General features: G+C 39.3%; 1 protein-coding gene across 3 annotated transcripts in view; it reads right to left on the reverse strand.

The window, feature by feature from the left end:
* ERBB4 (erb-b2 receptor tyrosine kinase 4) overlaps positions 1–26,039 on the reverse strand; it is a gene marked incomplete at its 5' end in the record, with an annotated part of 567,763 nt that overhangs the window by 133,766 nt on the left and 407,958 nt on the right. For 2 of the 3 annotated variants that reach the window (XM_082763474.1, XM_082763473.1), the window contains 5 exons: positions 5,705–5,779; positions 11,809–11,963; positions 13,447–13,540; positions 15,973–16,105; positions 25,232–25,431. In XM_082763474.1, coding sequence (XP_082619600.1) covers positions 5,705–5,779; positions 11,809–11,963; positions 13,447–13,540; positions 15,973–16,105; positions 25,232–25,431 — 657 coding nt within the window. Of the gene's footprint in view, positions 1–5,704; positions 5,780–5,899; positions 5,945–11,808; positions 11,964–13,446; positions 13,541–15,972; positions 16,106–25,231; positions 25,432–26,039 lie in introns of all 3 variants that reach the window. The other variant, XM_082763475.1, reaches the window with a different exon arrangement.

Here is a 26,039-nt window from a genome sequence, read left to right on the forward strand (position 1 = left end):
CAGCTCAAATACAGACCCCCTCCTACAGTGGATTATGTGGTAGGAGTTACTAACTGATCTGAAGTGATGCTATTAAGCAGGCTTTCACTGTACGCATGCTTCCAACACAGGTACAGCGCCACCAGCGTACTGTCCTAAAGAACCCCTACCAAGACTTTGCCATTTATTGTAAGAATTGCAGCTCCTTTATTACCTGATGGGGCATGGTGAGTAAGCCAGAATGCGAAGAATTAAGTCTTGTCTGGACTCTGAACTGAAATACGTTTGTCATGTAAATTATCTAAATATGAAAGAGCGACAAATCCTGCATTATGCAGGTAGATTGGAAGTAAGACCGCGAGCTTTAGTTCTAATTTATTATATATTAAATATTAATGATTTATTAAGAAACCATTCACTGAGGTTTAAACAACTCTACATCTTACATATTTCTAAAGCTCTACAAATGTATTTTTAATAATAGATAATTAATTTATAACAACATTAAATCTAAATTAAATCCTCATTTCAAGCCATAAAAGAAACCCACTGGAGAGTGGTGACATATATACTGTTGCTCTATAATAAGGTCACTTTTTCACGATACCATTTTATTTCTCCATCATATATTATTTGCGGAGCCAAGCCAGTACAGACACACCACACAAAGCTTACGTAGCTTGATGAGTACGACAGACAAAAAAATCTCTGCAATAGGACTGTGCATTGTTTTCCATTCTAACAAACCATCTGCAATCTGGAGTTCCCTAAATGCTTGCCTTTCAGCAATGACCTATTTGGTCTAGTATTTCTTATTTCTTCTGCTCCAAGTTTCAGTACAGTAATTTGCCCAGTTTTTAGAAAAAAGATTTTCCTTATTTTAAATGTATTTTAAAATATATTTTGCAACTCATGGTAGTATAATCAAAGAGCACAAAAAAACAAACAATCAAAAAAAGCCACAAACCACTATATCACCACATCTGAAACAGACTAAATGCATGTCACTGTACATTTCTGCAAGAAATCTGCTTGCTTTTAAGACTGAATGGTGCACTTAACGTTCTTTCAGAGCTCATCAGCTGAAGAAGACAAATGCTGGGATGCACTGCACGATACAGTAAGGACTGCTCTACCTATATCCACAAAGTGACACACTAAGACAACTTCTATACCCTCGCTGTAGTGTTTCTGTTTGGCATGCACCACTACGCATTAACAAATTATTACTCAAACCCACTAAACAACAGCTCTGCTGCTGAGAAACCTGAACTTTGGCAGCAACAATCTCAACAGGCAGCAAGAGCATTCCACTCATATTCTATTGCTTGTAGAACTACAACACTGAATTTCTTGCCTTATTCCATCTTGTGCAGTCTAAACAGGATCCTCAAACTACGGGAGCCACTGAATGGATTTTAAAAGGCACGTGCATGATGACAGTTGCCTGTGGTTCCTTCACATGGGGAGATGACAACGAAGGTGCCCACAGCAAAGGTACATTTGAAAAATAGTTTAGTAGCAGCAGTTCTCACGCAACAGAGGGATTTCTCTATCCAACTGTCTCATATGGATCAACTGTGAGCTCTGTTCAACCAACAGAGACAAGACAAAACCCAGTAATGCTTCTAGTCTTGCTTCTTAAAAAAATATAGTTTTTAAAAATAGAAATTCTTTCTTATCTGCTCTGTTCTGATACAGCAGAGACCTCTGTATTACAAACGTCTAAAGAGCAGCATCTTTTACCACTCAAGTTAAGTAAAGCAGCTTAGTTCGTACTCACAGATCCTATATTCCCTCTTATTTTATACAGAAATTCTCCTCCCCTTCCCCTCCAGAAGTTACTATAATTATTCTATCAAAATACAGAGCATATGGAATGCTTTCCCCCAAGCAATGGAACAGAGCTCCATAAAAGCAATGAGCATTACCAGTTTATTAGAGGTGTTTTCCTTCCCCACCATCTAGTGAGAACGGCTGCAAAATTCTATTGAAGTCATACTGTGCGTGGGTACAAAACAGCTATGAAAGGATTTGCCTGCATTACATAGGGTTTATTGTTAATTAGCTCTTGTACACACACACGTTTTTTCTTTTTGCTTAGGAAGTGATGATTTGTTTAGAGAACGTCCTTTGTTGATACAAAGCTAGCATTAGGATTGCAATTTGAGTTAACATCTACACTTCATTTTATGTAACCATTTGACAAAGGTGGTCCTGGCTAATTAAGTTTCTGTTAGTTAAAAACAAAACGGGAAGTTATCTTGGGACATGAGTCAATAGAGACATCAGCTTACTTAGACCAGGGCCATTAAGGTGCTAGTTCGTTCCCATCATAACCACCACATGCTTCCCATTATGCCTTCAGATTTACAACCTCACACACACCAGAAAAAAAAATAAAAAATTTACTCCTGCTTTAATAACCTCTTCCTAGCTTTAAGTTCTATGAATTACTGAAGGATAAACATATTTGGAATTCATACTTTAAGTCAGAAACACTGTCCACAGCCCAGCTTACACAACCAAGTTAGACAATTTTCTGGATCTGGGGTGCACAGAAGAACCAACCTTATGTGAGCAACTACAGTCATTTTCTTAATGGATGGGAGAGCACTAACAGTTTTTCAGTCTTCCTTTCAGACAATGGTTATCCAGCTCTTTGAGGCAGACTCCTCTTTTTGTTCTCTGTGCTGCACTCACTGTGGCTCGTGCTGTATCCAGAGCCTCTAACAACTATGCTATTCCACTCAGAGAAACCATCGAGTGCAACTGCCCGAAGGTATGGAATGGCATGTCATAATAGTGATGGGTGGGAAAAGAGGAGTGCTAACTCCTCTGGGCACCCGGGGAGATCCCAGCCTCCACCTGCTCCTTTTGCACCACAAATGTGAGCAAAGGTTTTCTCTACCAAGAGTGTAACAACAGCTGGAATTTGCAACTAACTGCAAGCAAACAATGCGCTTGGTTGTCCCGCACTTCCGACCATGTACTGGTTCTCTTATGAAGACTTTTACTTATTCACAGTTTGCACTTTTCCTGGCAGTTAAGAATACGGTAAAAGCCTTTGTGATGAAAAACTTATACCGAAAGTAAACGCGAGTTCTCACAGGAAAAAGTAAGAGCATGAGATCTGACAAGTCACCTAAGAGTCATCTGAGAAATCTATCACGTTGTGTAGAGGAAACGAGGTCTAACAGCCTTTATAAATTGCACTAACGTGGAAATAGGGAAATAAAAGGATTTCTTCATCCTGTGAACTGCACTCTACTGTTGTTAAGGGTTAAAAAATAAAAAGCTATGCAGGAAGACACGGAATAACAAAAGTAAGGATTTTTTCTACAGCACATAACAGAAAAAACATAAGCAGAAAAACTCAAGTTTCACCTGTCATTTGGAAACAGGCCACGTGATGCACGTCTGATTAAACTTAATTAAACATGACAGTAAAAATTCCTCTGCTATTCTACCATGCTCTTACAAAAGCCCTCATGTCCATGGATCATGGCAAAACCAATTTGCAAAGTGCAAAACTGTAAAAGAACAACGGAAGAAATTCTAGTCAGTGGGACACGGATGAAACTAATGATTAATTTTAAAGTCTGTTAGTCTAGGGAGGTCCCACAACTTTTAAAGGGATCCAAAAAACATTCTGTTTAAGAACATATCCTTTTTTTGATTTACATCCCTTCACTCATAATAAAAGGTATCACTTTTGCCAGTGCAGTTTTGCCTGTTTTCAGCCCAAACACAATGAACCATTTTCACCAAAAAATGTGAAATTTTACAGATCTAATAAATACAGAAGCGTGAAAGCCCTAAAACCTCCTTCATTGTTCTGAAAGGGAATAATGCACACATACTAATATTTAGTCACATTTACAGTGCACTAGTTTTCCTAAAATAAATTCAGCAAAGACAAAACAAATGAAATCCATGAGATCTAAATGCACATTTGAGGGTCCCTCCCTTCTCATACTGAATCAAGCAGGAAACGCTTTGCTTGAGCAGAGTAAAACGTTTGCTTTCCTACCTGGACAGCAGATCCAAGACAAAAACCAGAATTTGCACAACATAAAATGCAAAACAAACCCTGTCTGTTAACACATGGCTTCAGCCTAAAACCCTATAGCCAACACTATCTTTAGTTTTGTGGTATCGTGTCCAAGGTCCCAAGGGCCAAGGTAACATTCACTGTGATTAACGGGAGTCTTCCCCTTAACTTCAGCAAATACTTGTGGCACCCAGAGACTTCACTGCTACCTGACCATTTTCAGAACAAAGTTCTGGAGTTGTAACAGAGGAATTAAACAGCGGATAAGCTCTCACTAGTTTTGGGCTAACAAAGGAAGCTGGAGCAAGCAGACCATAACACTAAGTTACAAAAATGTTGTCTTCCTAGTATTAAGCCCTTAATATTCTTTCAAAAGCTGACTGAAATCCAATTGATGAAATACGTGTTGTTTTTAAATTGATTACGAAAGGAAAAATTGTCAGCATGGTCCTCATTCCCTATAGTATGGTACACCCCTTAAACTTACACAATTAATACATTTTCTATATTTGTGCTTTGAGTAAAGTTGACAAGGTGAAGACATTTAAAACTGATAGCGGGTTTTCAGTAACTCGTACTCAATGAGTACATCTGAAAATGAGTCCCCCACAGAAGTATCTCAAACTAGACACCCCAAAACAGAACGACTAAAAAAATATTATAATAGGAAAACAAACACTCTTCAGTCTTCTTCCATTGCCTAATCATCGGTCTAAGAATTAAGTCAGAACTGATACCCATTTAATTACACAGGTGTACCACCTGATAGCATTTAGATTTGTTTTTCAAGCTTAAACATGTTCTCCCTCAACAACTAGAAAAGGTATCTTCACGTTAGGTATGAAACTAGAAAGGAAAAGTAACTTTAAAATCTTTTCTTAAAGAAAATAAAAACAAAAATAAAATGCTCAGTGAGATGAAGCTGATTGAAAGGATGTATTTCTTATCTAATCCTAACTCATGACAGTAACCCCAAAGCCTGGAAGTCATACTACCCAGTTTGATTTTAAAAATTAACAAACTCAATGGCAACGAGTGGCTTTCACAAAAATGAATGTGGAATATAAATGCAGTGTTTTGGGATTCCTCTTGCATTAATTTGATAATCACTACTGGAAAACAAAATTGCTGCAAGGACAGGTTTTTGTTTTTATACATATATATATATATATATATATAAAACAGAAAATTGAAACAAAAGATCAAGACTTACATAAATTGAGGGAGAAATTAAGTTTTACTTAAACATTTATTTTTTTCCCCCACAGGAAAGTATGGAAGAAAAAGCTCTGTTAAGTTCTGTCTTTAAAAAATGCCAAACAGGAAAAAACAATCAACCTTAACCAGAGGTTTTCACTGTGTTTAACTTCTAGTAAAATTTCATCAAGAAACATGTATTTCTGCTTAAAACTCCAGAATTGAATTGTTTCTGCTTTAACCTTAGGAAAAAAAAAAAAAAAGAAAAAAACCACATGCTAAGATAAACATGTAAGATATTCAATTGGCTTTCAAATAGAGAAGCAAATTTGGATGTTCAGAGGCATACATTACTTAGGAACACATTATATTCGTCTCATACTCCTCATTTCTGAACAAACTGGACAGTATAACGTTCCTATGGTAACTAGGGAAGGACCTGGTGTACAAAAATGGAGAAGTGGTGGATGTTACCTAGCATGTTGTGGTAAAGTGGACTGTCGTGTCCATGGATAGTAAATGCAGTCATGACTAGCGGGACCTCTACACCTGCAGGCAATTACAGAACAAAAGACGTCATTTGCCATTCACAAGGACATGCACACGCATGCGCCCTTGTCCACACGTGGAAGATGGAAGACACACAGGGAACGATCACTCAGCAAGTACCTATCCATCAGGCCGATGCAGTCTTCAATACGCGGACCTATGCACCTGCAGCAAATCCAAATTGAGAACAAGGAGAGAAAGAGAAAAAAAAATTGTTATTTGCAAATACAAGGAAGCAGGAATCCCCTTTGTGCCACATTCTTAATTATAATTCTCAAGACAGACCCAAGTCACCACTAAATTATAGCTTGTGACAAAAACAAGCTTGTGATGGGAACAATAATAGTAACATAAACAGCATTCCAAGGTTGGACGAATCTTGACTCAAACAATACTTAATATAGGTTTCACCTGCATACATGGGCGGCCTGACAATAGAGTTGCTTTTTCTGGATGTTTTTTGAATCATCAAACCAGTGATTACTGCACAGAAGCAGTTGATTTGCAACACGAGACCTCTGGGAGCAAAATGCAAAAAAATTTTTTTTTCCCCTTCTTTCTGTAATTGATGCAACTGTTCATTCTGTTCTAAGTTTCCAGCTAGGGCATATATTTTGGAAGCTGACTGTACTCATCAAGGAAGCTGAAGATTCACATAAAAAAAAAAAAAAGAATCAACAAAGAACATCAGAGCAAAATGCTGTGTGCTGATTTAGGCACTTCATTCTGCTGTCTGTAGATGCTGCCAGAAGTCCTCCACCTGCAAATTCAGCAGGTGCTCACCAAAGGCAATGGAATTACAGGGAATCACTTCATGCAGCAGCAATGAAGCATAGCCATGGGGAAAAGAGCCTGTGTGCAAAACACAGGTATTCAGGTATTCGTGGACTTTCCATGCTCTCATGAAGAACGGTAATTGAAATGGTGTGCTAGGCCCGCTCTGCATTCACAGAGAAAGCCAATTATACCTTTCACAGAGCAGTTAAGATTATCAAAGACAGATGAAATTAAGCTTTCAGGGTCTGAGACAAACTGACACCCGTTAGTGCCGAATGCCCAGCCAGTCCCCCCTTATCCATAGCAAGCCTCTAGCCCTCACAATTTTATGGAAGACAAACCACTAATTTCAACTCTTTAACGAGACCTCAGGACCATGTTATTAACAGGCCCTTCAGCTGTGAGGCTACTGACGTGTCAGATAACCTGTTCCTGTGGAAGACTGGTACTCCCTTCAGTTGAGGCGTTTTAAATTTAAGGCATAATCCCCAATTCTTTTTTAATGTCTCCCGCTTCCAGTTAGGCTTTGATAAAGGGAGATGTCAGAATCTCTAAGAGTTCAAATATGCTCCCAAGAGATCTCCATTCCACTTCACCATCACTTGCCACTCATCAGCTTTAGCTGCATTTAAATTAAGCTATCACTCTGCCCTTACAACACAAATTCAGCAGATTCAGTTTCACCATCTTCCCTCTCCTAATCTGCCCATCAGGGAGAGCAGAACAATAGTGAACCTTACCTCATTTGTTTAGTTGAATTTTTATTTTTACATAAAAGCTGAGACATGCAAACACACTTTGTATTTCCTCAATAATGTTTTCCTTCAGCAAATGCGTGGGCAAAATGGTATCGTTAAATACCCACGTGGCCAGATAACACGTGAATTGGAAAGGGTAGATTAAAAGACAGTTCAAAAACAGAACTTTTGACAGTTTTTTTTTTTTGAAATTTCAGCTGTTCTGGGCTGTACAAGTCTGACTTCACTCTCAGACATGCCCAGCATTCTTTCTTTATGGCATTCTCAGCAATTTGCAGAAAACCAGTTCAGAAATGAAGGAGGCAGAAAAAGTTGTTCAAGATCTTCCATTTCCTAGCATGTCTCAAGAAGCTGAGTTCAGACTCTTAAAAATAAATAAAAAGAAGGTCCTCTTCAAATTAGAGGTCGGAGAGCCCATTACTAGTTCAGATAACTAGCAGATACAAAGAGCCCATTGTCTTGAAGTCATTTCACATCTGCACGTTTGTTCTCGCAGACTTTTGGAGAATAGGACTTGAATCTAGAAGAGGAGAGGTGTTTGGACCTCGCCCACCCAAAGCTGAAATACTATTGATTTTTATTTGAACCTGTAATCGTCTTCAGTGGATTTCCCAACCTCAAACAGGAAACTCCGTCCAGGTGCAATTTCTGTTACTCCTAGTCATGGTGAATAGCTACATACTCTATTCTGGCTGTCCTGATTTAAATGCAGTAAATACGATGTGAGTAATGGCAGCATACGTTTAGTTCTATTAACAAGTTAATTTTCACCATGAAGTCATCAGTTATTTTTCCTCTGGAAATAATTTCCTTGGTTTCAGGCTTTTTGACACATGGAAGTACAAGTGTGACACTATCATGCATCACACTGGTGCTCCACTGACCCCCAGGCTTCCTCCTTCTGCTTGGAGTCTGGATGGAATGTTTATTTTCCAAGTTCTCTCTGTAAAATGAACTGGTTAATTGATATGTTACAATTTATTAACGAGATATTCAGTAACTTACAGTAGTCCAATACAGCTTATAAGAAAGTTACACTTGGAGCTCACCTTACCTTTACAAAATCATTTTCTGAAAGAAAAATAGTTAAAACCATTTTGAAAATTAGAATAATCATTTTTTCCTAAAATAACCCTTTTTATCTCCAGCTTTCGTAAATATTGTCTCATCAGTTTTCCTTAACGTTGAGGTAGGGACCTAGCTTTTCTCAGACTTGGAGTAGCAAAGCCATTTTTAGTCAGGTGAATTCTCAAAAATCCTTGTTATTAAAAACAAACAAAATTGATTATGAGATTATATAAATGGATTAACTCTGGACAGAAGAAAACCTTAGTTATGGCAATGACCTGCTCATCCAACTATTGCTATGGATAAAGCTGGATGAATCAAAACCATGGGTTTATTTAGGTAACAGGGAGTAAGTATATGCTGACAGTGATAGGAAGGAAGTTGAACTGGGGCTGGGGAGAGGGAGAGAATTTTCATCAACAAAATAGTAACAGCGTCTTAGCTAGAATTTGTTGCCATTGAATTTGCACTATGGTGCCAATTGGAATTTAAAACGCCTTTGGGGCAAGACGGTCCTTGTGCCTTCAAATCCCTTCCGGACTGTGCATATGTTGACCAAAGCTCCCATGACTTCTCTAGTTTTGGTTTAAGAGGAATAATAAACTCTTGGTGAAGAGTAATACCTTTCCTTCCAAAAAACAGGAAGAAAATGTCTGATGAGAGGAGGTGTCCAGTGAAATCTCCTGTTTGTGTCTTGTCCAGGGAGGAAGCAGACTGTCAGATGCCATTATATAATTAGTATTTTATTTCTGTGAAAGTGTTCCATTTTGGCTAGCTCAGCAAGGAAAAGTGCCAAATGCTTTCTGACTCTCTTGAATTAAATGGGATAGCTGTCCTATGGGCCTCAGATCTGCTCCAAACTGGCTTCAGAGTAGCTGATGTTTATCATGGGAATGCAAAGCCAAAAAAGCAAAGTTGTTGCATCCAAGGAAGCCACTCCTCGATAGTTTTCTTAGTCAATGCAAGATCATTAACAGGACTGCATAATGACACACCTATTAATGGGAGCAGTCACTACACTTGAATAAAGGAGGAGAACGGTGTTACCTAATTCCATGCTCTAGTGAGCGATCATCTGCAAGTACTGCTAAAAAACTGTCAAAACGTTCACAGAAAACACAAAGGTGGGACAGGTATCTTTTTCTGTGACAGCAACAGCTGGAGATGACAAAAAAATCTTACGGGGACTAACTACGCATTTTAGCAAAGACCCTGATTCACAGAGCAGCACTGCACTGGCAGCAGTGCTCTGCAGCAGCTCAAGACTTTTTGACAAGTACCTAGCCTGTACTGCTAGGGCACTGGTTTTATTCCACCAATTGGTCTGACAGAGGAGAACACACATGGTAGATGAAGTAAATTTATGGTTTCTCTGTACCATTCAGTTGTGAGTCAAATATCAAGGTATGTTCCCTCCACAACCTATTTCACTGAGGAATCCTGATTGAGGGGAACTTTAATATTAATTTCTAAAGGAGAACTCGAGAATGCAGCATTGCAGGAGAGACTGACTTCCTTTTTCTCTGTGGGCACATTCAGTCCCTGACAACCTTGGCAAGAAGATGGAAAACCCATAAACCCCAAGCATCTGGGGCAATCATTAACAGATTAACATAATCACATGCCAGAAAGTCTTTAGAAATACTGGAAGAGAATATCTGTGCTTACCCAGACTGGGGCATATGCGTGTTGTTTTCATGAGGGGTAACAAAACAGCTAAGAACAGACCCACCAACCTTTTAGTAAAGAGGATGAGGATTTCTGTGAGGAATGGTCTGTGACTCACAGTAAAGGTAGAGCTCTTCATCTGGGAGATAACTACATTTTTGCGTATGTAACCCAGGAGAAATCTTTCGCCCTATTACCAGCGTGCCTCTGTCATTTCTCTGGGGATTGGCATACTAAGCTAAATGAGACATTCTTTCAACAATCAGCTGGACCAGACTTCTGCACAAAGAAGGGGAAACAAAGTTCAAGGATTATATGATATCAGAGCTTAGCATAAAGGAACCCTATGAACTAGAATGTCAGACTTCCACCAGAATGTGTATAAACCTCGCTTCTTGATCCCATTCTATCCAGTGAGACAAAACCAACCACAAAATTGATGTATATAAAGAAGCGATAACGAATGGAAAACTTTCTGCTCCCTTCCTGGTCTCCAGGAAACACAGCTACTTCTGGACAATTAATTACATTTAGATCTTCCCAGAAAAGAGGATGGAACGGGAAGAAGGGTCACATCCTATTCTTCTGAGAGGCCAGCAAAGTTGCAAGGTGCTTCTTATGCAGGGCAGACAGTAAATCTGTCATCCATAGCTGGGCCTGTCAGACTCCCTCAGAACTGGCATTTCCACCACCTCTTAAAGCCAGGACCAGAGCTCCTGAAGTGAGCTCATCTTTTCAAATAGTTTCTTCTTACACTCTTCATCTACAGCGGCAGCATTTTCCTTTTATTGCATAACTGATTTAAAGGGTCTGAGGGGAAGACAAATGTGCAACAGATCCTGGCTGTGTCTTTGCGATCTCACTTTCATTTCCCTAATGGCTCTATTGTAATTAGATTTGCAAAACCAGCAAAAGGTCTCATTTTGAATGGCAACAGCTGTTGACATCAAGATTACATTGAATAATTTACTGGTTTAATTTTAGCTGCTAAACAGTAAGAGCCTCTTGTGGAAGATTATTTCACTGGTTGAAGTTTTCTCTTTTCCCTCTGGCTGCCTCTTGCTTTCTTTGTATGCTGGACACCACTAACCATCTCATCAAAAAGACACTTCTTACTGATGCAGCCCATGCAAAACAACGGTTATGTATTCGACTACTGTTATTTTGTTACACGTTCTTAGTTCTCGCTCAGATATGTGGTCTATATACTTCCAAGTGTAAAAAAGTGATCGTGGAGATACTTAGACAGGACTTGAGAAATTGATCATCAGATTCAGGTTTCCGATAAACCCATCTCATCAGTCCCCCTATGAAAAAAGGTGACACTATCATTTCAGTCTCATGGAAGTGCTGCAGGTTTATTTCAGCAATACCAAGGAACTGAAATGAAAATTCCATCTACAAACAAATACTAAAAGTAAAGTAATTGTACATGCCTACACTTAGGTGCAAATGGAAGCATTTGTTACAAAGCAGAGCTAGCTGGTAGGAAAGCTAATTGTGCATTGCTTTAAAAAGAAAAAAAAAAAAAAAAAAAGTTCTCTGTGGTTTTCCAGAGAGGCGTAAACTTATTTTCTGATAAGCTGCTGGAATTTTATGACTGGAACCTGAATGTCACGAGAAATCCTGGAAATCAAGCTACATACACTGCTGTACACACTCCATTTTCAGGAGTGGAACAAGTGCTTTAACAAGCCAAACTGTCAGTGGTCTATGAACAGTGAATAGGATGGCTCACTTCACAGAGTTTGTACTTACCCTTGGGTGCAGTTTGGATGACATGGATGGCACTCACGATCCTCATCGGCATATTTGAAAATGAAACTGTTTGCTCCCTGTAAGCCATCAGGACATTTCTCCACACAGTTTGGACCATCCTTAAAATGGAAACACTTTGTGCAGTGGTCAGGTCCCTGGAGAATATGGAAGAAATGCAGCACATGCTCAAGTTACTCTGTCTTCTTCTGCTGCACTAGAATTGCAGATCCTAGCATGACAGCACATTCAGCAGTAACTCCAGTAGCATTTCTTTCCCAATGAACAGTGAGTTACCTGCATGGCCCCAGTCACTGTTCAGGAGTAGCACGCGTAAATCCTGGCGGCTCTGGACATAAACTTATTCTGTTGAGTTTAAGACTTAAATTCTAGCTTCTGAACAGGTTTCTCCATGTTACCGGTGTGCTTAACACAACACACTTCATGCCCACTTTAAATTTACATGAGAAAAGTTTCCTGCAACACTAATCAGTACTGAACTGGGCTTGCAAAGCAAGTGCAGTGGTCTTACAGTAGGATACGCTACCTCTGCAAGCCAGAATTATTCTCCAAACTGCATTCTCCCTGCAGCATCTGGTCACAACAATGCTGAAGGACTACAAAGTCTCCTTCTTAATACATACATAGACTGGACTGTTAAAAGCTATAAACCAAGGTTCCTGGAACAATGTAAATTGAACATTTTAAGCCAGTGGAATGAAACAAATCTGGTGTTCAGTTTGGGCACTGGTTTATGATTTTACATCCAGAAGTCCTACTACAAATCCAAATTCCCCTTGTTGGCTGAAAACTTGCAACATTAGCTTCTTGCTTTGTAGTATCAGAAAGCACAGTAGTGCAACAAAAATGATGATGAAAATAATTAGTAGTGTAATGCCATTGTTTTGTTTCTAATCTGTAGGTTAAGTCACGGAAACAAAGAAATAAGCTACAGGTTAAGTTTTCTCAGTGATGAAGAGCCTAAAATACAACTCCTCACTATCCTGCATGTTTCTTTTAATCTTGGCAATATACAGAAGACCAAAAGAAAGGAACAATTTATGTCTAAAAATGAGCAGTAGTCCTTGAAACAGGACTCACTGGACATATAAAGGTTAACATTCATTTTAGGATGCATGCAAAAAAAAGCTGTATCAAAACAACGTCAAAGGCTGGCCTATGTAGGAAAAAAAACACATTGCTCAAGCTTTCTGAGAGATTGCGACAAATTTCCACGCTTTTTGTGAAAAAAGGCAACTGAAATTACACTAAACAGCACAGAATTGAATATAATGAATAAAAACACTGATAAAAGAGGACGCTCAAATTGCAACTGAATACCTTCTGTCATTTAAAGACCTTGTGCATCTACACTGCTAAGGCATTAAGACAACTCATGAAAGAAAAGGGCACGCATTTTTAAACCATCTTAAGGAGTCAAGGGAGTTTACTCCTAGCATCTGTTTAACATGTGCAGAATTCTGTCCCACAAGCAGAGTGTGCATATATATATTTATTTATTTTACTTTTGTTAACATTGGTTTTCAACAGCCACTCTAAATTCTCCATGCAAAAAAATGTCTGTGCTTTAGCACACTCTAACAACCAGCTAGGCCACAATACACCAAAGGTTGCTCTTACCGGCCCGTAGCACGTGATCATGTTGTCTTCCATCTTTTCACACTGGGGATCACACTCCACACAGACAGATCCATTTGCAAACTCACGAAATTCCCTAGAGAAATATTTTGCAGGCAGGTTAGGAAAAAGCAGAAGTGAGACAGAAACTGAGCTAAAATGGCTGCCTCTTCACCTGGTAGAAAACAGCTTCACTAAGGCCAGTGGACTACACCAGCTGAGATCACTTCTAATTGCATTTTGCTGCTTTACAACAGCTGAAAATCGTGCATCATCAGCAACATCACTCACAGGCAGGTGAAACAGTAGACATCTTGTTTACCAGTATCAAACCTCGGTGTTTTTCTCCTTTTCCCTTAAGAAATAAGATCCTCATTCACACTAGGGAATGTAGTATATGAAGTAACTCATTTCTGTTTTTATCTAAGGTTCAGGAAGATATTCGTTACGTGTAAGACATTGCTATCAGATAGGAAAACATTAGGAAGTGCATCGATTACAGTGCTCTTTATGTTCTTTTAGTTAAGTCTCTGCAAACACTCATACTTCAAAGCCTTTCTCCAAAAAGCTCATAACTTTGTTTTCATAAACAACAATTCTAGGCTGAGGTCTGAATCTAAAAGTGTCAAAAAAAAATAGTTTTGCTCATTTATTTCATGCATTCAGACACAACTATCAGCTAAGGGATCTTTTTTGTCCTTTTAAAATTATTATTATTATTATTAACCACTTAGAAGAGGGAAAAGAAAATGTTCTGCTAATAGTTGGATAGGGATTTCTTCCATCAAACATCAGGTGTCTCAATTCAGCTGCCAGCTGCCTTTTACAAAAAGCTCCAGCACCTTCTCAACACTGTTCACCTCACCTTATTCTAGACTGAAACGAAGTAACACCTGAGAGGTAGCCTCCCTCCCCACTAACCGCACAGAAAACCTACATGATAAACTCAGACTGGACGCCTAAGCTTTGCAGATGGATCCCATCTTGTTGCACTATCCATTTATAACATTTGCGTTAATTAAAGATGTGCTGCCCACTCATGCCCATGGGTGAAGGCCTTTGTGCTTAGTTTACTGATGCCTTCCCTCTGCCTCTCTACAACCATCAGGATCTACTGCACCAATACAGCTTAGGAAAACCTCACTTGACCATTCCGATTAAGCTCATCCTTCTCTAGCTTCGGAGACAGGGCTTTCCTGCTGAGGACTTAAAGAAGTCAAATACATTTGACCCTACCCTGAAATACTGTTGTTATCCTTCAAGATGAACATGCAGAGCTCTCAATCAAACAAGAATACTTCTCCCCAAGCCCAGGTCACATATCTCATATTGACTGAGGAGCTGAGCCTGTGTGAAGTGCAAATACCATTCCCTAGTCAATACAGTTCAGAACATTGCAACTAAAGGGCTCTTTAAGCCATCCAAACACAGAGCCTTCTTGCAATCTTAGTGAGACAGGCACCATGGCAGGACCAGCCACCAACTGCCCCAGAATTTGTGCTCAAATATGTTCTGGTGCATATAACACACTTGTGATCTGCAACTGTTTTTTTTTATTATTATTTTTTAAGCATATAAAATGGTAATCTGTCAATGCTTTTTGCATGCCTTGTCTAGATAGAAGAATTTAGATTATTTTCATGTATTTATGGGAGTTCATTTCATACTCTCCCCATAACAGTTCCATGAGTTGGCATCCAAGGCAGGAAAAGAAAGAAACCATGCAGTGATATTATTTTCAATTAGCACATTGAAGGAAAAGATGTAATTACAATCATTTTTCTCTTTTTTATTTATCTTTATTATAAAAGAAACTCTAGGGACCTTGCTATACTGTTATTCAGGTAAGTCAAATTCTACCTGCTTCCCTCCACAAACTAATTATGAAATTCTTCTGCTGGAAGTCACATAAACAGCTTAGCTCTACTTCCCTGTCATAAGGCAGACTCTGCCGGCTTTGTCTGTGCAGCATGTAGACTATCCACCCTTCGGAAAAGATGGTGCACGTGCACAAATGGAAGGAAAAAAAAAAAGAATTCATTTTGGTTTTATTATTGCTATTTATGTGTAGCATACAGAATGTTTCATTAAAAAAAAAAAAAGAAAAGTTGTCCTACTTTGGGGTCCTTACTCAGAATTTCCTGACTACATGCCTAAATCTAACTCATCTGAAAGAACGTAACTTATGTTTTTCTGAATAGGGGTGTCAATATTCAACTAGGGCTAAATGTTTTAAGTCTTCATCTAAATCAAATTGTTCACATTATCAGGAGTGTAACAGGTGAAACAAACTAATGTTGTATGAAAACTTGAGGAAGCACAATACTAGATAAATCCTTCTACAAAAGTTCACATTATGAAATACTTAAAACTTATCCCATAGTATATTTCACATACAAGCAACAATATTGGCAGTGGAACAGATACTGCTTATTGTACAAACAAGTCAACTTCCACATGAGAATCCTGAACAATGTAATCAAGCAGCTTCAGGGAAAAGTGCAAGGGAAATAAAAGGAAATATCTTACCCATCATACAGGTTACAAGACTCTATGCAGGTCCTTCCCCTGATGAAACGCTTGCAGGAGAGACACTGGTCCGGCCCTGGTCCCCAGCAGCCGTCACTTGAGCATAACTCATTACACACCATCCCATCGGCAGCTGCAGAGAGAGAGGATACTGCCATTAAATTACATAGTCCTCTAAAATCCAAGGGACAGTTCATCCACCGTTCAAAAAACCACAATATTCCCCTCCGAAACATGACAGCAAAATCCCTCATAAACGAAGACCCAACTCTTCCTGCGTGTAGGATAAGCCAGTACACACAGTACACAGACGTGCTGCAAAATTCCACTTGGATTCTGACTGTGTTTGCAGAGGGTAAAAAGCCTCTGACTTCAACAGCCTTAAAGATGTTACTAAATTGCAGTCTCTGAAAAGGAAACACATCGTCCAACTGCATCACTGTTCCTCCAGAGTAGCGATCTTTCTTTTGCCCTGATGAACAGTCTTCTCAAATCAGACCTGGAGTAAAATTAGCAGAACTATTCAGCACTGAACCCTTACAATAAAGGAGCAATGATGGGTCAACACCATTGTTATTAAAGTGACCATTCTAACTCAAGCTGTCTGCTGACAATCCATCAGAAAATGAGTTTTCATTGTTTTTGCAATTTTAGAAAATGATTCTAGAGAGAAGGCTGAGGGACACATGGATGTATATCACAGAAAAATAGTGATGACTTCAGTAATCAGAAGTCATGCCTCACAAAACAGAAAACTTGCTCTCTGAAGCAGTCATATAGGCAAGAAGACCTGCTTAATATAGAGTGGTAAATGCGAACTGATGCAGATAGGAAGAAGAAAAAAAAAAAAAAAAAAGATATTTTCCATGCAGAATAATGCTAGATTAAATGTTTTTCTCTGAGCTGACTACTACAGCTGAACACAAGAATTTAGGATTAACATCAGTAGTGCTATGAAACACCAATCTGATACGCCATGCTCAGTAAAGCATACCCAATGTTCACATTTTCTAGAAACAGGACAAAAGGAAAAAAACAGAAGTTAACATCTTACCGCTACAGAAACCTGCTGTGCACTCAAAGTCTGAGTACTACACCCCATTATGGTCTGTTCCTTTGAGAAAGGATAAAGTGAGAAAAATGGCGCTGCAGGGCTGATCAGAACTAAGGAATAAACAGACTAGTAGCCTGAAACACAGATGAGGAAGGACATAATAAAGCCCTATGAAAACACGAACAAGAAGAAGATAGACATAAAACAATTGTCCACTGCTTCTTCCAAGTCCCTCAGGAACATTCAAAAAGACAGGAATCCAATAGGGTTCAAAACAGAGATTTTTCTTACTACCAAGTATAGATCAAGCTGCAGAATTCCCTGACACAGGACACGGTAAATGCCAAAGACTTGCAAGATTTGAAAAGTTAATTATCCAAGTCCACAGAAAAGCTGTTAAACTAAAATATAAAGCACTACAGCTGAACCAAGAACTCCCTGAAATTAAGTTTATGGATGGTGGGGAAGAAGTTGAAGTATCACTATTAATTGTGTCTTTTAAAATTCTTTAGTGTAAAAGCACCTGAATAGGCAAAGAGCTTTTTATATTAAACACACACACACACACACAAATCGTCCCTGTCTCAAAACCAAAATTTAGCTTAAATAAACAGAACGAATGAGGGGTGAGGGAAAGGTGGTTTCAAACAGAATTGTGTGGTTATATAAATATCTCACTTTGTAAATGAAAGACTGAGAAAATGAGCAAACAGCAAAAGCAAAACCCTCTCTCTCTCTCCAGAATTTGGGTGTCCATTTAGCAAAACAGTAGCACGTGGAAGCACAGATGTCTTAATTGGACTTTACTCTTCCATGAGGTAGCATTGTATCCAAGTAGCTTATATACTAGACTGCGTAGATTAAAGATATAAAAATCTCCTAAACACCAGAGATGGCAAATACACATACACCTATAAAACAGCAACAACATACACACAGCACGCCTTTGCAGCGGGCAGTAGCATAACCAACAGCAATTTCTCTCACAAAAGACAGAAAGCCCTCCGTCACCTTTTATTCAATAAAAAGACAGTCTTTTTGTACATTGTTTTTCTGCACTTCTTCCAGTACAGCAGCACACCTGGGTGATGGGAAAAAAAATACCCTATTTTCATTTCAGAATACCTGATGGTCTTGTGTCAAGGCTGGAAGAGGGCAGGTAAGTACTAGCTGGCCATGCAGTCTACCTTAACAATTAAAGAGTTTACTGAGTTTTATTACCTGAGAGACAGTACGTCCTTATAGACCATTAAAGAAACAGCAGAAGATGCTTCCTACACTCTGCAGCATGTTTTCACACTGGTTGTTCTGTGCTATGGTGTATAACATACCACATTTGATCCAACTGAATACCCGCCATAGCATCTAACTGTACGGGAGAGCACACTGCTCCTTAATCACTGTGTTTCATCATGTAGCATTGTTTGATGCTAGCACAAGGTTCATCAGTCCCATCTTTCTGATCTATACAGCATGCCTCTATCTTCTTCTGTTCCTTCCAAGGGAACTCGTACACCCTCTTTTGCCTGCTGAGATGCAAGAAGTTCATGTAACACTGGTGGGACGCTCTCTTTTGATATACACTACTTGTCCTGTCGCTCACTGTCACCCTGCTTCTGACCACTGAATTTAACGGAAAGCACTTCTTAGGAAGAAACACACAACAACTGTGTGTGTGGCACATTTAAATATTTCTCTGGCAGCCCATGTAGCAAGTAGGCAAGAGGCGTCTTCCTTATTTCCTTTAATCCTGCAGTTGGGTATTTTGCTTTATGCAGATAGAGAATGCCAGCTTCTCTCTTCTTTTTCTTCCCTGAACACTATCATAGTTCAGTGCCAAAAAGGACATCTCACCTTTACTTTGTAGAAAGAAGTATAGGAACCCAAAGATTTGTTGTCCTCTGGCCCTTGCAGGCAAACTGACCCAAAAAAAGCAGATTCATACTTTCTACTTGTGCAGCACTGCTGTTGACCCTTTGGAGCTCTGCTACACAACATAGTAATTCAACAGGTAGATGAACACTACTACGTGGTCACTACAGTACCGCAAGGAACCTAGGATATGACAAGTCTGCACACTCCAGTCCTTTACACACACACACACATATATATAGATATACATGTAAATATAAATATCAAGGCTGGGGTGCCAAAATACATATCATATTTTCTTAATGACAACAAAAAGGATAATTCTGCATGTTTTCTGGTTGTTCTTTTGCATCAAAACTCAAGTCTGTCATAGCCAAAGGAAAAAAAAAAATAGGAGTAACTGATTTTGCAGGTGGTCATTTAATTTCTTTTGGGTTGAACTAATTCCTGGAGATAGCAACATAGCAAGAGACCGGAGCTATTTAGCTTTATGCCACTGCATAAAGACATCTCGTTCTCTTTGCCTGAACTCTGCTGTAAATCAGGAGTCGTTCTGCTGAAGTGAAAGGAACCAAATCAAACAAAGTCAGTGTGAGCACAGATGAAAAATGCAGATTTACAATACTGTCCTAAACCATTTATTTATTTATTTTACAGCATGACAACATTTATAGAAAGTAGAAGTCAATAATTCCACTATGCCGCTTCTGACTGAACTTCACAGAAGCTGGCATTTGGCAAAAGTTTTACATCTGTAAATGCTACATCTAGCCAACATTTCCTTTTTCACCTACTTTTAGACATTTCAGTCTGATGCTGGCTTTGTACAGTTGGTCCGCACAGGCACTGACTTGGTACTGAAGGCCAGTTTGGTCCTGCTTCATGTTCATTGCCTGCAGAAGCACCCAGCAAAAAGCTCAATGTGACGCAGCTGGTCATGTCAGGGGAACCCCAGTCATGCCATGGGATTTCGGGCACACTTGAGGTCTCCCTTAGAGTAGACTCCAGGGCTTCATGCCTGGTCTGCCCATCTCCCTTGATCTCATACAGGCAGGTGGTGATGTGTGACAGACCCTGACCAGACAAAGAAATGAGCCCTGCCTCACACTGTCTGCCACAAGGACATCTGGGATTACCAGACAGCTTCAGGCTCAATCCACAGAAAAAAAGGAACTGCTGCAATCCAGCCCCCACCTGCCCTGAGCCCAGAAACTATCACAATTCAAAATAAGCAAACCTTTTGTAAAAATAGTCTCATTTTTCAGTCAATGACTGGCTTTAAGTAGTAGTCAGGCAAGTAAAAAAAAATTGCTTTAGAGATACCTTTGTTCTCCTTTTTAACCCTAAGAATATTTTAAGTTCTAATACTGTTTTATAAACTCTTGTCATTAAAAGGCAGTTTCCTATTTTTCTCAATTTTTTAGTAACTTGAAATCATGTTTTTATTACTAGCCATTTCTTTTCCCCCCCTCGACTATTAGAGTACTCTGAATCAAGAATTTATTTACAAAGTGTTGCACTAAAATATTCCTTGAAATAGCAAGGAACGCTATTACAAGATCACTCAAAGTATACTGAGTGAACGTTATGCAAATGAAACGAGAGCTATTCAGTAAAGAAAATCAAGATTATCCTATCGAAATCTAGCCAACAGTAGCTGTAGTCTATGAAAAAAGCAACAGTAGAAAATAATCAGAAAACACTATATCCTTCTGTTTATTTCTAAATCTTTTAGAAATCTTGTCATAAACAAATCCTGGCAAAAGGAGAATCTTTTTTTTTTTTTTTGGACATCTTATAAAATCCACTATGCTTGCAGATATGCTTTCTTCCTCATCTTTAAGTATATGGTTAAAGAGGTGTTCCAATTTTAGATGTACTATTTGGCATTTTCACGCCCTGAGAAAGTTCTAAAGCACCAGCATATCACATGGCCATAGGTGCAAGGAAAGAACAATAAAGCTTTTGACAGGAACTCATTTTGATTGGGAGTTTTAGAACAAATGTTCATTCTTTATCAATGGGGTCACACAGGTTAGAAGTAAAAAGGCTCATTGTTTTTTCACCAAACCAGTTAGAACTGAAGAAATTCAGCTAAAAAAAAAAAAAAAAAAAAAAAAAGTTTTTTTGGCTATATAGTTAGGGACCTGATCCAAAGCTCCTTGAACTCGACAGAAAAACTCCTGCAGACTTCAGTTAGTTTTGCATCAAGCCTGACAATGAGTGGAATCATTTATTCAAGTTGTTAATTGGTGGCTAAATTGACATAATTCATAACAACCTCATTTGTAACAACCTTTGCCTGGAAAGGTTTCTCCACAAACTGCAGGTGTCAGCGGAGCTGAAAGCAATTATTTAAATAACTTGGTAAAAAACACATTTTTTCTGGATTTATTTTGTGTGCTCTCATATTTAACATGAGTCACCTCTGACTGTTCCATAAAATAACCATGCTGGGCAAAAAAGGCCGATTTTTGACTTCAGCACAAAGTAACAGTAAAATCTAACCACCAGAGCACATTCCCTAACAAGTAACTTTAAGTCCGCATTAATTATCTTCATAACACAGTAAGGTTTATGAACATCACAGGCTATAGCAGGAAACAATTAAAATTACACATTAGATGAGAAGACCCAAGAGAACGGAATGGAGCTGTGATGGGAGGTTCAGGCTGGGTGTGAGGAAAAGGGTCTTCACCAAGAGCTGGCCGGGCACTGAACAGGCTCCCCAGGGCAGCAGTCATGGCCCCAAGCCTGATGGAGTTCAAGCAGTGTTTGGACAACGCTCCCAGATACCTGGTTTAATTTTTAGGTAGTCCTGTATGCAGCCAAGAGTTAGACTCAATATTACGTGCAGGTCCCTTCCTACCAGAGAAATTCTGTGCTTCTCTGAGAGCTCCATGCACTGTATTTTGGACAAATACATTCCAAGTAATTTCCTCTATGGTTATCCATTTAAAGATACCCATTTGCCATATGAATTCTTAAACAACTTTGGGAGACACTGTCAGACCGTGCTAGAAGTGCAACGGCTGTCAAAGCCTCAACTTATCCTTCCCTCTTCTCTTGTAACCAGCCTCCATGCCTAGGAATCTCTCAGGGTCCATGTAGTCCACAAGTCCCTCACTGCTAATCACACCCTGCAGCATTTTCCACTCACTGAAGTCCGTTGTCATCATTCTGACTGAAAGAAACCAGACTTGCACCAAACTGTTGGGCCAGCGCTAGCTCACAGATGAAGCACTACTGTAGACTGAACTTTTATATGAATATTTAACTTCCTCAATAATTCTTCAGTGTTCAGCAGAACACAGTATTAAATGGTATCAAAAAGATGCATCACCATCTTGTGATGCATAATAAAAGCCACTTATTATATCAGGCTGACCAGATGATCTTAGGAGCTCTCACATGGGTTTTAAGAAAAGCTACATGTGTATTAAATGTTTGCTGTCATTTGTTTTAAGGCAGTAATAATCACTAGGCAGTGAGGAAAGCAATAACAAGCTGACAGTGCCTCAAAATATACAAAGGATTAATAATAAGCACACCAGAATGTGGCTGTAATAATTAACATGGTCTGGATTGGTTTGTTTTGTGGGAAACCATATGAAAAACAATCTTTAATAGTTATTTTTATTAATAATTGACACACCGCTTGATACCATGCAAACAGACAGCATTTCCACCACAGAAGCTAGATTTTAATCCTGCAAATACTTAGAGATTTACATTTGCATTTACCCCCCCCCCCCCCATTCTGATTAGCCTTGTTTGTCACTCAGAGAAGCACATGCATATGCACAAGCACCCGTGCAGATCAGGGCCTGAAACAGGCAAAACAACCAGAAGGCAGACATGGAAACCCTAGCGGCTTGCCCTCAGCTAAGAAACATTCAGGCAGTGGAAGATTCGGAGAAAACTCCCCCAAAACCTCAGTCTGTTGCCCTACCCTGAAAACCACAGATGTTTCAAAGAATGCTGGAGAAATGCATCTGGCTCTAAGGAACACTTCTGTCTTACTCAAAGTAATTGTGAGGATTTTAGTTAGACATCTAACCTGCAGCAGAACCTATTTAACCCCAGAGAGGTGCTGACTGACAGGCGGAGTTGAAGCAGCAGGATAGCTCTTCTCATCTACTGCTGACTCTCAGAAGGCCACAAAACATTAATCAATTCATTCACACAGACGTTCACAGAGAGCACCGCTGCTCCCTTTTAGGATTCAGGAAGTAAGCAGTCTAAGACGTTGCTTTCTGACCTGAGCAGCCTGGCCTGCAGCCTATGTTCATTAAATACAGTCTGTTTAATAAACACAGGTTAGAGTCCATTTTCAGAACTAATCCCTTGGCAGTGTAGCTTACAGTACGGCTTCTTACGGAGAAATAAAAGAGATTTGTTTTCCTCAGGAAGATTCTCTTGGCGTTAAATTTCGTAAAACATCTTTAGTAGTAGCTTTTTCCTAGCAAGTAAAAGCCTCTATTATAGCAAATCCTCAACAAGCTGAAAGTCAAATAAAGTTTACATTTTCCGTTTGTGTTCAACTGTACTGACAAGACACAGTGTAAGAGGACGATTTGACAGTCTCTTCTCATTTCCATTTGCTCAGCAAGTCTGTGTTTCAACAGCTGGGGGCACTTCAGAGACACCCAAACTTAGTGATCATAGTAAAGGGCAAAGATATTTGACAAAGCAATCCTGACAACTAGTACAGGACTATACTCCTAACTGTTGTTTTCAGCTAGGTCTCCAAGCTCTCCAAACCAGTCAAGTAAAACACTGCTCCATGAAGGGAAAAGCACTGTACAAAGTTCACTTCTGAGTAGTTTTTCATTGTCTTCTAGCATGTGTTCTGTACAGAACTTGAAGCAAAGAGGAAGTGCTACTGTATGAGATACAAAGACCATGCTCTATTCTATTACTGCTTTATTTTCATACTGAATTTCTCTGGACAGAAGAGAGCCACTTTTGTTGTTTCCTTCAATGATGCATCATTATCAGACAGCTAGCTCCAATCTTGCTATAAACAAGCAAAGATGTGAAAACAACAGAAAGCACCAGGAACAAGACACTTCTCTCCTAGTTAGCAGTTTTTCACACGGTGGAAAGGAATCCTGCACCTTCCTCTGGAAGGTTCAGAGGTTCTTATCTCTCACAGCAAGATTGGACCACTAAGATCCTACTGGAATATATTTCAGCAGCAAAAGGCATTTATTTAACTCATTGGTAGAAAAAAATGGTAAATAACAGCCAACAAAATCCCATGTAGAGACATACGAAACAAGGCTTTACGCTTCGTGAAGCTCTCACCCAGCAGAAGAAATGAGAAAAATAACCAAGCAGAGGCGATAGATATTGGAACCTAGCCTCATACTACAGCGACGAGCACAGCCACGAAGTCTTTCAAAGCAGAACAGAATAGTACTTCAAAGGGAGGAGAAAAAAAAAAAAAAAAAAAAAAAGAACTTAAAGGCTAACTTGAAAGTGAGACCACAGCCTGAAAAAAACCCAAAACACACACTTCTGGCTGGCCAAACCCCAAAGAACAGACATATCATTTATACATATACAGCAATTTAATGAACTTCCTCTCTGGCAGCCTAACAGATGCTCAAAATGAACTGTGTTGCTGCTACAACATGACTGCATTAATGCAAGTCATTGTGTCATTTCTGTGTCATTTCAAATTATTTCATCTGCTACACAGCACTGTTTTTCAGTACAGTGACCTTAGGCCAGGTGTTAGCTCATAAGCCTTCCTGAAAGACAAGCTGCCCCAGCTGAAAGTCTGCTAGTAACCCAGTATCAGATAGGCTGAGTACAGAAAGGAGAATTCAGTTACCGAAAAGAGTCCCAAAAGTGACCTTTCTGGAGTAAGATAGGACCACTCTGACAAAGCAGAGTAGGAGAAGCAAGAGATGCTAAACTCACCCCCATAAAAAGAGGGCTATAATTTTCAAAACTGTCAAATCAATGCCTTCCATGAACACCATATTTGCTACACATTTATAGCCTTCAGAACCCCATTTAGGAAACTGGATCTCTTCTTTCCAACGTTCACACCACAGCAAGGAAGCGGTGCTTTCCCTCCCCTCTCATTCCTTCATACTTTAAAAAACTGTATTTGCCTATAAATCTTCTCAGAAAGGCTGGGCCATATTTACAGATTCTGTAAATGATCACAGATCCACTGATGTTCACGGAGCTCATGCCAGGTGACACCAGGTGAATTCTGGCCTGCCCACAACAGCCTATCCTCAGTAGCTCCACCATTTTCACCCCAATCATAGCCAGTTATAAGCAAGAAGGCCTGCACTGAGCGGCAGTACTTACTGCAGTTCTCTGCTTTTTTATTTCGGTGAATCACCGTCTTTTGACTGGGCGTACTGAAAAGGCTGGTCCAGTTGACTGTGTGGTAGTAGCACAGATTGCTGTTGTCTGTTATGTAGATGTTGCCAGCACTGATTTGCTTCAAGGACTGGAACTGCAAAGAGGTAATGCCTTGTTGCTTTAGGATGAGTAAGGAAAGGCCACTGTGACAAAAACAAAAGAACAGGAATGAGCCCCAGGAGGTGGAACTTACAAAGGCTGGTTGAGAACTTCCCACTAGAATTAGTTTCTAATGGCAAAATGACCTTTTTTTGCAAAGCTGAAATTTGGTCAGATAAACATTTCTTTAAGGGTGACATAAACGTTCTGTGAGTCAAAACCCTTTTTTTTTTTCCCAGAAAATTACAAGCCCTGTCAGAATCATGATAGCACAAACTGTGAGGCTCGGGATGCAGCCAGCAAAACCACTCGATTAAGTCAAACACAGTTCAATTTTGCATGTTAACTTTTTTTTTTTTGAATGAAGTGCAGTTAAGAAAATTTTAGAAAAATCTGTTCCTCCCCCAAGACAACAGAATTAATACTGTGATAGTTTATGTGCTAAGGAAAAATTGACAAAGTCATGCAAAATGTATTAACATCTTCTGTCAGGCATCAAATTAACGTCATTTATAGTAATACAGGCAGAAACTGTTATTTCCAAGGAAATTTTTCCACCCACTTTCTATATTTCATTTTTCTTTTATTGTAATATACGGTTATCTCTTTTCTTCATCAAAGGAAGAGGCAAATGATTGTGTGTATAATCTGT

Source organism: Aythya marila, assembly GCF_965140915.1.
Source record: "Aythya marila genome assembly, chromosome: 6".
Taxonomy (NCBI): Eukaryota; Metazoa; Chordata; class Aves; order Anseriformes; family Anatidae; genus Aythya; species Aythya marila.